Source organism: Theobroma cacao, chromosome 5 (genome assembly GCF_053813885.1).
Source record: "Theobroma cacao isolate CCN51 chromosome 5, ASM5381388v1, whole genome shotgun sequence".
NCBI classification, from domain to species: Eukaryota; Viridiplantae; Streptophyta; class Magnoliopsida; order Malvales; family Malvaceae; genus Theobroma; species Theobroma cacao.
This window is the reverse complement of record NC_142643.1, coordinates 35,326,906-35,340,776: the sequence shown is the minus strand read 5'-3', so window position 1 is coordinate 35,340,776 and position 13,871 is coordinate 35,326,906. Positions and strand designations below refer to the sequence as shown.

At 32.1% G+C, this 13,871-nt stretch overlaps 1 protein-coding gene across 1 annotated transcript; it reads left to right on the top strand.

Annotated features, from left to right (window-relative positions):
* The first annotated feature begins 8,307 nt into the window (after positions 1-8,307).
* Positions 8,308-13,120, top strand: LOC18598981 (calcium-dependent protein kinase 32-like). The gene is made up of 8 exons (XM_007028733.3): positions 8,308-9,381; positions 10,117-10,240; positions 10,358-10,501; positions 10,928-11,080; positions 11,233-11,348; positions 11,459-11,626; positions 12,045-12,275; positions 12,634-13,120. Exons 1-8 carry the CDS (start codon positions 8,872-8,874, stop codon positions 12,787-12,789), a joined length of 1,602 nt encoding a protein of 533 aa, XP_007028795.1. The 5' UTR covers positions 8,308-8,871; the 3' UTR covers positions 12,790-13,120.
* The last annotated feature ends 751 nt before the right edge of the window (positions 13,121-13,871 follow it).

Sequence of the window (13,871 nt, the reverse complement as noted above, 5' to 3'; positions counted from 1 at the left end):
CTCTTTGGGTTTAACATCAATTTTATATACATACACACACTCAACTACTTGCTATAAAATATATAGGTAGTTTCTGAATGATGGAAGACGACACATCCACATACATGCCAATGCCAAGTTGTTGGTTGAATTTGGCATTGTGTTCATTCTGTTTTTCTCTTTGTTTCTTTTCAGATTTAATCCAAGTTTGTGTTGTGGGTCAGCTCAGCTATGGCACCTAATTTATTCCCTTTGGATTCAGACCTCTCATCATTAATCCAACTTCACACCCATTTTTTTATTGTTCTCTATCAACCACCCATCAACTGCGTGCTTCTTCACTATTCCATTTCCTCAAATATCTTTGGTCTTTGCTGTGATATACTTTCAATTATCTCATTAATAATTCGAAACACAAATATTAAGAATGGGTATATGGTCAACACTTCATATTCCAAAAATAGAAATTATTATCAAATTCATCTAAAATTTATAAACAAAACTTGAGTGTTTAACTTATTAATTGATATATGATTTTTTATTTAAAGAATAGAGACCGAATCTTTTTCCTCTAATTAAAAAAATTTTGTAAAAAACACTTGACCTAATTCATGCACCCCATAAGTCAAAAACTCAAAAAAGAAATGCCTTGATCCAAACCCCCAAATCAATTCTGAACCACACAAAGATGAAAAATACTTAAACCTAAAACACTATGACGAAAACCAACCATGCTCTGCTCCTTTCTCTTTCGCCCTTTTCTTTTTCAAAGTTTCTCTTCCTTGTTGCTCCCCCATTCTGTTGTTTTATCCTTGCTCTATCTTCCCCCTTCCGCTCTCAATTAACGAGTTCAAAATTTCACATGAGAGATAGTTAGAAAGTAATTATACAAAATTATAAATCGAATTAATGATTTGATTCGGAATAAAAATTAAAATCCCCTAATAGTCCCCCTATCCATCAGCTTCTAATCCTATTTTTCTTCTTCTTCTCTTAGGTCACCACCTCATCATCTTTTTCATAGTTGATAAACATTTAAGGAGCGAGGTACAGAAGAGAGAGGAAGAAATTTTTGTTTCTATGTGTATAAAATTCTTAATACAAAATGAAGTTATCGATACCACACACAAACTGCACAAACGTTTCCAACTTTATATTGGAATTTTCTCCTAATTCTAATTTGATATTGATTTTGTTGATTGGTTTTTCATAAGAGATAATATAATTATGTTATATATATATATATGTTGAAGATTAATTAATTAATTATGATTGTAATTTAATTTATTTGTAAAAAATAAAAAGTGTAATTCCCATGCATCTACAAATCTGGATCGTACTTGATGGATTGGAGAAGGGGAACAATAGCATCACTTGCTTTAATTCTTTGCAAAAAGAAAAAGGTTTCTGTTTTCAAAGAAAACTTTGGAGAAGATCAAAATGTACTTCCAATCTTGTTATACTTGTCCATGTTCCAAACATTATCAATAATTTTCCATAATATTTCCACAATAAAGCTGTCATTAGCTTTGACCAAACATGATTATATTTTGTTTTCTCTTGTGTTACTTTTGCTTGTAGAATCCATGCTTGTTTGCTTTATAAATCATAACCCAACCAGAATTCCACCTGACTTCTTTTGGCATTATGCCAACCCCTTCCTTCCAGCTTTCCTATCTTTCTTGTCACTTCATTCTTCAACTTTTTGTTGCCATTCTCAATACTCTTTCAATTATGTTTCTTGCATGGGTTGTACAAATAATGACTCAGGTTTCACAACTCTCTACTTATAAAGTTGGATCTGTAAAATATATTATGGAGTTGCCTACTACAAAGAGACAGAGAGAGAGAGAGAGAGAGAAAGTAATTCCACTCTCCATAGAAATCAGCTCTTAATTAATTAAGACAATGCTTAAACCCTTGGAAGATTTTGTCATCAAATGCAGCCAAAAGGGTCAGAGAACTACTCGATTCTAGGCACTGGCAATTGGCAAACAATCATGCTCTCAATGCAATATTGCTTTCAATTTTAACATTGTTTTCATGAATCAATATATTAAAAAAATGGTGGTAATTAGCTAATAACATATCATTCCTTTCGATTAAGGTCAAAGTTACTATATGTTTGAGATTGAATCTTTGAAAATATACTATATGTTAGATTTATAAATTATTCTTTTTAGGCCCCTCATTAACATTTTAAAATTTTGGGTTAAATTATTCTTCAGTATGGTATCAAATTTTTTTTATAATCAAAATTATTTTTCATGAATACCCACTATATATATGTGGTGACATGGGTGGAAAAATAAATAAATAAACAAATAATTTTCATATAAAAATGAAATACATTTTTAACAATCTGGGTTGGGTATATCTAAAAAGATTTAAGATATAAACATCAAACATGTACAAGTTATGACATTTTTATGATATGAGAGGGGAAATAAAAAGCTAAAGACCAAAAAGAATTTAAATAAAAAGAACTAATGTCTATTTGTTTATTTGAGAGAATATCTTCCAAATCACCTAGTGAATATAAAAGAAAATATAATTAATTAAAATAAAAAAAAAAGGGAGACAAATGTGAATGATTGAAAAAGATTTAATTGTAGGTGATGGAAACATAATACATATCACATGTCTTGAACCTCATTTGTGACTTGTGGGAAAGTGACAACTCCATTCAATTCTAAGGGGCATCAAAGCCTCTCTCTCTTGTGCTCCAACAATGCAACCAAAGGTTGGTTACTGCTTCCATTATCTTTTGGTATCTTAGATGCAACACTAAAAAACTTTGTTCACATCCACTTGTTTTATTTTGTTTTTCCTTCCTTGGGTGCTCAATTTTACAAACTTTTTTTATTTTTATGGCTAATAGAAAAGAAAGGCAAAGGAAACAAGCAATTCTCATCAATTTTTTTCCCCTTTAAGTTTGGCATGGGATAATAATAGAATTCAAAATTCAAAGGCATAATATTTGAAAAAAAACTCTTAAATTATTTTTAAAAATTTAAATAAATTTTTATTCTTCAATTACGTTCATTTAAATTTTTATATTTTTATTTTACGTCAATTATATTACGTCATCATCCATTATGACATATCAATATATCATATTAAGATCACATAATATATACGATAAATGACATTTGATTAATAACATTTAGTAAATTAATTAATTAATTATAAAAATTTATTTAACTCAAAATAAAAATATAAAAATTTAATTAAATATAATAAAAAATAAAAAATTTATTTAAATTTTTTTAATAGTTTAAAATTTTTTTAGGTACTATATTATATTCAAATTTAAGAATATAAGGAAAAAAAATTGAAGTTCAATTGATTGGTTATCTCTTCAAGGATAAGGAATAAGTCAGTAATCAGGGCACATTCCCTTATGTGATTAAACAATTTCAAATGTTGGCAATGTATGTGTCCAAAAAGTCAATAACAAAAAGACAATGAACTTTTCTTCAAACCAGATTTGACACTTTATTAATTTAATCACATGAGCAAATAAAATAGGATTAGTCTATAGTAAAGGAATACTAACATAACCTTTTATTGATAATGGAGTGGCCATACATACACTAAAATCTTTGGGGTCAAATTTGTCAGTTTGATTACCCTTGTCTAATATTTTTAAAGGAAAAGATTGAAAAGTAATTTTACTTTTGCCCTTTTTTTGGTTTTTTATATTATTATTATATACACATAAAAAGTGAGTTAAATTTATTTTTTTTCTAATATATTATGTTTCAGTTTCATCCACAGAAACAGAGTACACAAATATTCGAAGTTCCAAAAGCCAAATTGGTAATTTATTTATTTATTTATTTTGGTTTAAATAAAGGAAGTAGCGGATAGGAGGAATCGGAATCCAAATCCAAATTACATTTCCAAAGTCAAAATCGACGAGTTTGACCGGACAGCTGAAAGGTGGCGCGGCGGTGCTTTTCACCGGTCTTTTTTCATATTGACCAAAATACCCTTTTAAGACCAAATCTATCGTGTGAGACAGATTATGGCTTTTCCACTCTTCGGTGGACAGAAAAGACCCCGCTCATCATCTCAATTTTCATGTTTGTGCTGTCATTGTTTGTATGCCTTACTCGCCGCCCATTGACCGATAATTAGCGGGTAGGGTAGACTACCTTATCTCTTAAGGCTTGTTCGGTAGGGAGAATACTTATTTTATTTTTTTATTCTTTTTCCTTTTTAGACTGTATTTGGTAATAAAAAATAATTTGTTAGTTGAAAATTTTTTCTGTTAAATTATTTTCCCTGAAAATTTACTATTTTTTATTGCTTGAATGAATTATTGAAATATTTTTTATTGTTTGGATCATTATATTAAAAATATTTCCACCATCATCCATTTTTAAAATTTTTTTTCCATCATCATTATTGTTCTACCATAACATCATAAAAATATCAATATTCACCAATCATACAAAAAAGTCAAAGCCTAATTTCAACATTCAAAATACTATATATAAAAAATATAATAACTAAAATTATACGCATAGATCAAAATTAATTATTTTACATAATAAAAACATTCCACATAAATAGTTAATCATCATATAAAATATTATCCTACGTAATAAATGTATGCTGAATATATAATTAAATTATATATTCATAATCTAACAATTTACAATCCAACAAGCATCACTAAAATCACTAAATCTAATTGTTATCTCCACAACATATAAAATTCTCTAATCAAGTTCTTTTTAGGTTGTCGCTCTTCATTGTAAATATCCTTATTTGTTTTTTATGCTCTATTAAATAATCCAAAACAAATATAGGAAAATCGTTACCAAAACTTTCCATATTCATCACTTTCTCATAAAGGGCAGCTTCACCAATTTTGTCATCACTTGATTTTTTTTTTTATCACAAATGCAATCTTTTCCAATTTTTCTAACATTACTTTGATGTTGCCATCTTCAAATGTGGAATTAAGCGATCTTTTGTGATGAGATCGTGATAGTGAAATTCCAATTGATGAAGATGATGCTTGCCTCCCTTTGACCTCTTCATCGACTTCCCTGTTGAGGTCTACAAGCATTTGATCAGTTTCGGTATTATTGTCTAAATCTATATCAATAAATGATTTGTTGAAACTCTTAGTTGCTAATTTTTCTTAACAATCAATGTCATTTCATTTTGCATGTCAATTTTCTTGTTGATGAAAGGTTTATACTTAAAATGTACTTGATTCAATTTATTACAAAAAAAAAAAAAGAATTGATTTTTTAACATACAATATGAAAAGTGTATAATATAAAACTTGAATAAAAAAGAATTACAAAATTCGTACAAACCATGAATTCATCCTTATAAACTTGTTTATATATAATGATCATCTCTAAGTTATCATCCCATCCAAATCGATTCTTGATTATAATTTTCGTGATAGTATTTTATATAGTTTTTACAATCTTAAGATGATTCTCCACGAGATTTGTTTCATATCAAACATTTAATTTTTCATTTACAGATTCCACCACTTGAGCTTATGAGAATGGCTTAAAGATAATTGAAAAGCTTATTTCTTTTTTGAGACTCATCAACAAGGATCTCAAGTAACGCACTAAACTGCTTTAGCTTTCCCATTTTTATCATAATTTTTTTTTTAAATTAAGGGAAAGAGAATTTAAATCTTGTTTTATAAATAAAAAGATTATTCACTAATCAATGAATCAAATATTTAAATATATAAATAATTAAATAATAATAAATAAAAAGTACATAAAATATTAACAACAATAATTTTAAACAAGTAAAAAACAACATATCATTGTCCAAAAAAAAAAGAGAGAAAAAAAACTACGTTCTCTTCGTGCCATAATAAATCCACGTAACATGTGCAATTAAATTTGAAGAATCCACTCAAAAAGAAAAAAAAAAAACAATTGTGGGCTTGATTTTCAATAACTGTAATCATAAATATGCAAGTCACAGAAAAACTTAAATTAAGTGGATTAACTAGGTAAGCAAGAAAGTCAGACTAACAAAGAAAAGACAGGCTGGTAAACCATCATTTGAGCTCCTCAAGCAGATTCAATATCCCATATATGTGGAAATACCATCCATGATGCAATCAGAGTTACCAATAATTCTGTGACTCCTTTTGGAGTGGAGTAAATGTTATCTTCCCAGAAAAGATTTTCATGAGCTAGTCGTGTTTGGAAGGCGACGCATGTCGACTCTATGCTTTTTTAGCTTTCTGATTGACAACTTCCAGGGGCATTTTCGGCATTTAGAATGTTCTATGTGCTCGCTTTTAGGCTGCCTTCCAGATGGCCCCAAGTAGAAATTGTGGGCCACTAAAATGATGCCGCGTGTGAGCAGATTGCGGAGCTCTTTGCCTCGTGACACCACCAACGTCGTTGAGTTAGACCCATTTTACATGGCATATTTACCATAATACCACACTAACTTTCTCATTATGACGAAAGTACCCTTAAATGCAAATTTCTTTCTACCAACGCATAAAATCCCGATGTAGGTGGGAGAGAATATATATACTAATTTCCTTTTTCTAAGAATGGGTATACAAATAATTATGTAAATGTTTTTTCATTTGTTTGGTAGTTTGAATTGGAAAATTGTGAAAAAAAAAGGGGGGGAGAGAAATTATGTATTCTGTTTATTGTAAGAAAAAATAATTATATATTTTTTTATATTTGTTAGTGTATAATAATTATACACTATCATTTATGCATAGAATGCCATTGTATAAATATGTTAAAATAAAACTTTAAAAGTTCTTTAAAATAAATATTTTTAAAATTATGATTTTTTTTTTCCTTTCGAAATGAAGGAGCCAAAACAATGTTGTTTTCTATTTTAAAGAAAAAAGAAAAATAGGTTTCGAGAGGCTTTGGGGTGCCACATGGCACTCCCAAAGGCACTTCATTTTTCTTTTTACCAAAAAATTAATCCTAAAATATTTATTATATGAATATGAATATGGATATATATGAGTGTATGTGTGTGTTTTTGGATGGTATGATGAACAAGGTAGGATATATTAATGATGATAATATGGTGTTATGAGCGTGAAGGAGGACCTGGAAACAAAGGTGAATTAGGAAAGCTTTGTCCCTTACTTGATGGCAACTGATAACTTTCATAGTAGAAGTTGTTACCTTAGTTGATGAATGCCTCTCTCTTGTTTCACATTTATACTTTGAGGTGCTTTTTAATTAATTTGTTTTCATTGTCTTATTTTTCTCCCTTTAATCGGAGATTTATAAAGATTTAATAAAACTTTTTGCTATTTTAATGATGAAAAATATTTAAATTTATGGGGGGCTTAAGTTAGCCTGACCCAAGGAAAACTAAGTATTAGAAATAATAACTTCTTGTTAAAATGTTTTAGTTAATATTCATTTGTAGGTGACCAATTTTTGAACCGTTGACATCACTTTTCTTTGGTTATCAAAATTTTTTTAACAAGTTTTTCATTCTATTACTTAATATAAGGGATGACAAAACAAAAATTAAAATCCGACCATTCTAATCATCTCAATTTCGATGGCAATGGTTTTTTTGTTTGAATATTGGGGATTGGGGTCTGACAAGATAAGGTTTTACATTTAAAAAACTTTTTATCGAGTTTTGAGTGATTCGTTTCAGGGTATATATAAATATAAAAGAATTGACTTTATTTTGCTTATTTTTTAATATTTATTCTTGTGAATGGGATTATTCCATGTGGTTGCCATGTGGCTATCCTAATCATTAACCAAAAAAGAAATATGGCAGTTGTTTGACCACTTGGTGTGTTTTGATTAACTTACACGTAATTAGATTTTCGATGTTAGATGTTGGGCACATTGGTAAACAAAATAAAAGTTGAGGCATCACATGGAGTATTTTTTTCAGCGCAAGTATCAAATTAGATAATTTTTCTATATTATAAGGGTCAAATACGTCATTTTCTCCACTAAAATTATCTTTAAACGAAAGAGGCATACATGAGAATTTTCCAAGGATTAGGGTGTACATTTGTCTTTTGATAGAGGGCAACGAAGTAAAATCAAAATGAAAGGGCAAATAGCAATTTGTAAAAAGAACAAGGGTATCTTGCAAAGAAGAGCACTTTTACAGCTTTATCTTACTCGTTCAAAATCTCTGAATTTTGTTTTGGATATTTTGGGAAATACAACAAAAAAGCCCTCTCTTTCTTTAAAGGACAAAAAAGTAAGAAGAAATTATTTTACAAAAAAAATAAAAAAAAAATGTAGAGAGAGAGAGAGGAAAAGGGCTGGAAAAAAGGACAAAATGGGCATTGGGAGGGAAGTCTCTAAGAAACAAAACAGCTTTGACCCTCTCTTGCTCTCTCTTCTCCAATTCCCACGGTGGTTGGCTCTTTCATCATCATCTTCTTCTTCTTCTTCTTCTTTTAATTTTCTTCTCAATGTTCACGCGCTTTAATAAAAATAAAAGGACAATCCTTCTACTCATCGTCTCATCCTCATTGTTCCCTTCTCATTCTCTTCCCATATATATTTCCCTTCTCAAATTCTCATTCATTTCATTGCCTAATTTGCCATAAAAAATCCCATCTTTTTCCAAACTCTTTTTTTTCTCTCTCTCAACTTTTTAATTCCTCAATTCAAAGTTTTCCCAGAAAATTCAGAAACGAGGTTTCTCTATTTTTCTGGGAGGATTTTTTTTATTTGTCTATTTGAAGAAAGAAAAAACTCGTGAGATTTTCCAAGGCTGGATCTTTAAAAGCAAGGTCTTTCCCCCCATTTTTGCTCAAAAATACCAGATTTTGATCCCTTTTCGGGTTCAAATTCAAATACCCATTTCAGCAAACAACCCAAAAGCAAAGATCTAGTTTGAATTTTTGGTTTTGATATCATGGGAAATTGTTGTGCGACTCCATCAACGGGTTCTCATGAGAAGAAGAATAAAGGAAAGAAGAAGCAAAACCCATTTTCCATTGATTATGGTCAACATCACCAAGGCAATGGAGGCCATAAACTCAGCGTTTTGAAGGACCCAACAGGGACAGAAATTGAACAAAGCTATGAACTTGGGCGTGAGCTTGGCCGTGGTGAATTTGGGATCACATATCTTTGTACAGACAAAGTAACAGGTGACACTTTTGCATGCAAATCCATATCAAAGAAGAAGCTGAGGACAGCTGTGGATATTGACGATGTGAGGAGGGAAGTTGAGATCATGAAGCATTTGCCGAAGCATCCTAATATTGTTAGCTTGAAAGATACTTATGAGGATGATAATGCAGTGCATTTGGTTATGGAGTTGTGCGAAGGTGGTGAGTTGTTTGATAGGATTGTTGCAAGAGGTCATTACACTGAGAGAGCTGCTGCTGTTGTCACCAAGACGATTGTTGAAGTTGTTCAGGTAATTTTTTTTTTTTTTGGTTTTGGAGTTTTAGTGGTGAATTGCATGGGGATATTGGTTGAATTTTGTGTGATGGCAACTAGTAGAATTTGATTACTTGGGTTGAATTTATGATTAGATCTGGACGTGGTGTATTTATTTTTGTAGCGTAGGTTGATCTTGAATTTTTTTTTCTTCTTATGTATGTACGAGTTGGGCTGGATATATTATAATCTGTTTGGTCTGTGGATATCTGAATGGCGTTGTAATTGGATCAGAGGGCACAGGACTTGGTAAACTAGTTGGTTTGAAGTGATTGATGGCAAATTCTACACAACAATTTTGGGTTTCAAAACGTTTGCTTGGGGATTATGGATCTTCTGATGAGGATGTAAATTTTGGATATGCGATTTTGATTAGATTTTCCCATATTCCCCTAGTATGTGTGCTTTCATTCTCTGCAACCAGCTTTTTACCACTAATTTGAGTAGCCTTCAGAATGACTGGCATTCTGGTGGGGTCGAAAGTACCATATGGGTCTCTTTTAATAGTGTCCACTTGAATCTTAAAGCTGTCTGTTAATCCTAAGGCAGGCCTTCAGACATTACTAGGCCTATCATTATTGTTTTAATTATTATTAGAATCAGGATGGAATGTGTTACCATCTTTCTTTACATAAATGGAATTAAGAAAAGCCTGTTCAATAGGCTTCTAGTTATGAGCTTAAGATATTAATGTTTTTTTGTTGTGTTATAGATGTGCCACAAGCATGGGGTGATGCATAGAGATCTCAAACCGGAGAACTTTCTCTTTGCAAATAAGAAGGAGACAGCGGCTTTGAAGGCAATTGACTTTGGTTTGTCAGTGTTCTTTAAACCAGGTAATGCCATTTTACAACCATGATATTAACAACCTTTTTTCCTCTGTTTTAAGATTTCACTTATTGGTTTTATCCTTCGGTGTATATCTATTGAAGTTTGAATCTTTTTAATTCCAGGTGAAAGATTTACTGAGATAGTTGGAAGTCCATACTACATGGCTCCTGAGGTGCTGAAAAGAAATTATGGTCCTGAAGTCGATGTTTGGAGTGCTGGTGTAATCCTTTACATCTTACTTTGTGGTGTCCCTCCTTTCTGGGCAGGCAAGTAGTAATTTATATTCAAAGAGAATTCCTGTTCAGGTAATGAGAGTTGTAACTCTCAATGCATTCATGTTTTAGAACCGTGAATAAATAACAGATCAATTTATAATTTTTATTCCACCTCTTTTCAATTGAAAAAGAAAGAAAAAGAATTATTCTATCACAGTAGGGTGACATGCTGACAAAGGCTGAGAATGTCACATGAACTTTAGTTAAGTACTACTTCTACCCCTGGAATTTTGTCTCACCTTACTAGACCATTTAACACATTTTTCCCTTGACTTCCTGTAAAGTCCTATTTTCACCTTCTTGTGTAAGTATATACTAATGGAACTTGAAGCCTTTCCCATTTATTATTGTTCACTTCCATCTTTCATTTTTGTTCTATATTTCTCCTCTTTAACTTTCCTTTGTTTTTTTATGCAGAAACTGAACAAGGAGTTGCACAAGCAATTATACGCTCTTTTATAGATTTTAAGAGGGACCCTTGGCCTAAAGTTTCTGATAATGCAAAAGACCTTGTGAGGAAGATGCTCAATCCTGATCCCAAGCAGCGACTTACAGCTCAGGAAGTACTAGGTAAATTTTAGTTATTATGATAAAGCTTTTCTGTTCATGAAATTTTTTAGTTGCCACCAAAAAAGAAAGTTGCTTAGCAAAATTGCGTTGCTATATATGGAAATTCCTGAATCTGATTTGCCAATGAATTGTTATTTGCTTATTAAATTCAGATCATCCTTGGTTGCAAAATGCAAAGAAAGCTCCAAATGTTTCCTTGGGTGAAACTGTGAAGGCAAGGCTCAAGCAGTTCTCTGTAATGAACAAGCTCAAGAAAAGAGCTCTCAGGGTAATGCTTCTGGTTTTTAATTGGACAATAGAACCTAAAGAAAGCTTCCAGTCATTAGCTTATGAACCTTTTTTCCCCATTTTTCTTTTTCGGAAATCTTATTCTAACAGGTAATAGCTGAGCATCTCTCAGTGGAGGAAGTCGCAGGCATAAAAGAGGTATTCCAATTGATGGATACAGGAAATAGAGGCAAGATTAACATTGATGAGCTAAGGGTTGGGTTGCACAAACTTGGCCATACTATACCTGATGCGGATCTTCAAATACTAATGGAAGCTGTAAGTTCTATCCTAAATTTGCATTATGTTTTATTGTTGATAAGGCTTGAAAATGCAATATGAGCTCATTGATGCTAGTAGTTTCTCAATGTCTGTATAAGTAGATGTCACTGTGGTACAACAATGCTGTTCTTTCTTTTACTGAGCCAATATTCTACCAAAATCTAGTTTATAAAAACCAGAGGGTCAACATGATGATCAAAATCCAGGATTCTTGACACACTGAGCCTTCCCAGCATCAATAAGGTTGCCATTGTTATATTGACCACAGAAAATCCCAGTTGTAATATGTGCATTGTCTTTTTTCCATGTTAATAATTATATGTGCATCATCATGATAATCAAATTGTTTGCATCTTGTGCAAGATGAAGTAACTAAAGACCCTTTTTTATTATTATTTTAATATTTTCATCACAGGGTGATGTAGATAGAGATGGATATCTGGACTATGGAGAATTTGTTGCTATTTCTGTTCACCTGAGAAAGATGGGCAATGATGAGCACCTTAAAAAGGCCTTTGAGTTCTTTGATCGAAACCAAAGTGGTTTTATTGAGATTGAGGAACTAAGAGATGCCTTGGCAGATGAAGTTGAAACAAACAGTGAAGAAGTCATTAGTGCCATTATGCATGATGTGGATACAGACAAGGTTAGATGGATTTTCCTTTTATTGCTCCCTTCTTTTAGCATGTTTGTTCCCAGATGTTTGTATTCCTATCACATTCTCAAGTAGGATATGTGTGATGTGGCTGTATAGCAGTTTAAGCTTGTAGGTACAGAACCAAAAGGAAAATCAATGAGAAAAGCCTGTGGTTAATATAGTGGAGTAATATCTCTCCCCAATTGGTGATTTTATTTAATCTTTAACAGATGCAGCACTTAGGGTATCACTGTTGTAAACCAGAACAGGAAGAAGTGGAAAACAAATCATTGTCACTTCCACGTGTGTTATTTCTTAAAAACCTGAGCACTGAATTCATGCTAAATTCTCTTTCATGAACCTGCAGGATGGAAGAATAAGTTATGATGAGTTTGCTGCAATGATGAAGGCTGGTACAGATTGGAGAAAAGCATCAAGGCAATATTCAAGAGAGCGGTTCAACAGTCTAAGTCTGAAATTGATGAGGGATGGATCATTGCAGTCCAACAATGAGCCTAGATGACCCAAAAGATCACCATTCCATGTTGAGAGAGAGAGAGAGAGAAGACAAGTTATACTAATGGAAAAAGGTTGTTGAATTCAGTATTTTTTTTGTCTGTTAATTTTTTTTGTCTAAAGAAGGAAAATTCCTTTTTGATACCCTTGATTAGGGGTTACTAGGATTGAGCCAAGGGTTGTCCATCTATCTCCAATTGGGGTTTGTTTTTGTTTTTTTGTGAGGGTGGAGAAAGAAGAGGTGTGGATCAAAGCTGGGGAGGGTTGTTATTTGTGTTGTAAATATATTGTTAAATCCCATACTTTAAAAAGTCATCATCTGGCCTTTGTTAGGTGTTCCTTGTGGGTATCAACTTCATTTTCTGAGCCATTTAACTGAAGAAGCTGCAGGGTGGCTGGTATTTTCCTTTTGATAAGATAGCTACCAGGTATGTTGTCTTAAGATTGAAACGGCTATCCAAATTTCCTAAAACTAACCATTAATGAGCATTTGAAGTGGATCTTATCGTTTCGTGTTCAACTAGTAGTTATCTTCATGATTCAGTCTGCCTGCTGTACTTGATGAAAGGCATTCTTGAATTTAATGCTCAAATTGACCAGCTACAACATTGTCATAACCCTATGTTCTATTATTCTTAGTACCATGCCTCCGTTAATGGATGATGCGATTTTCAAAGGAAGTTTGAAAATCGATCCATATTTAGACTTTTAGGCTGGTCGCTAGGGTCTAATCTTCACCCATAGAGGTGCGAAAACTAAACTGCCAACAATAAATGATAGAGCTTGGAGGTGCCATTGCCAACAATAAATGATAAGAGTGGCTGTAAAATTTCAAGGAATTGAACAAAAACTAAAGGCCGGCATGGTTGAGTCATAGCTAATGTCATGTTCCTGCTTATCGATATTAAGTATCATTATTGTGAGTAGGCCAACGGCAATGCCTATGCAGTCCATGAAATCCACCTATAAGGAAGTGCCTGTGTGGCCTTGGCAGCAAATGCCACAGGATAGGTTAAATATCCTCTTTAACATCTGCTAGTTGCCAAAAGGTAGACAGCCTGCCACCTATTTTGGATACATACATGCATG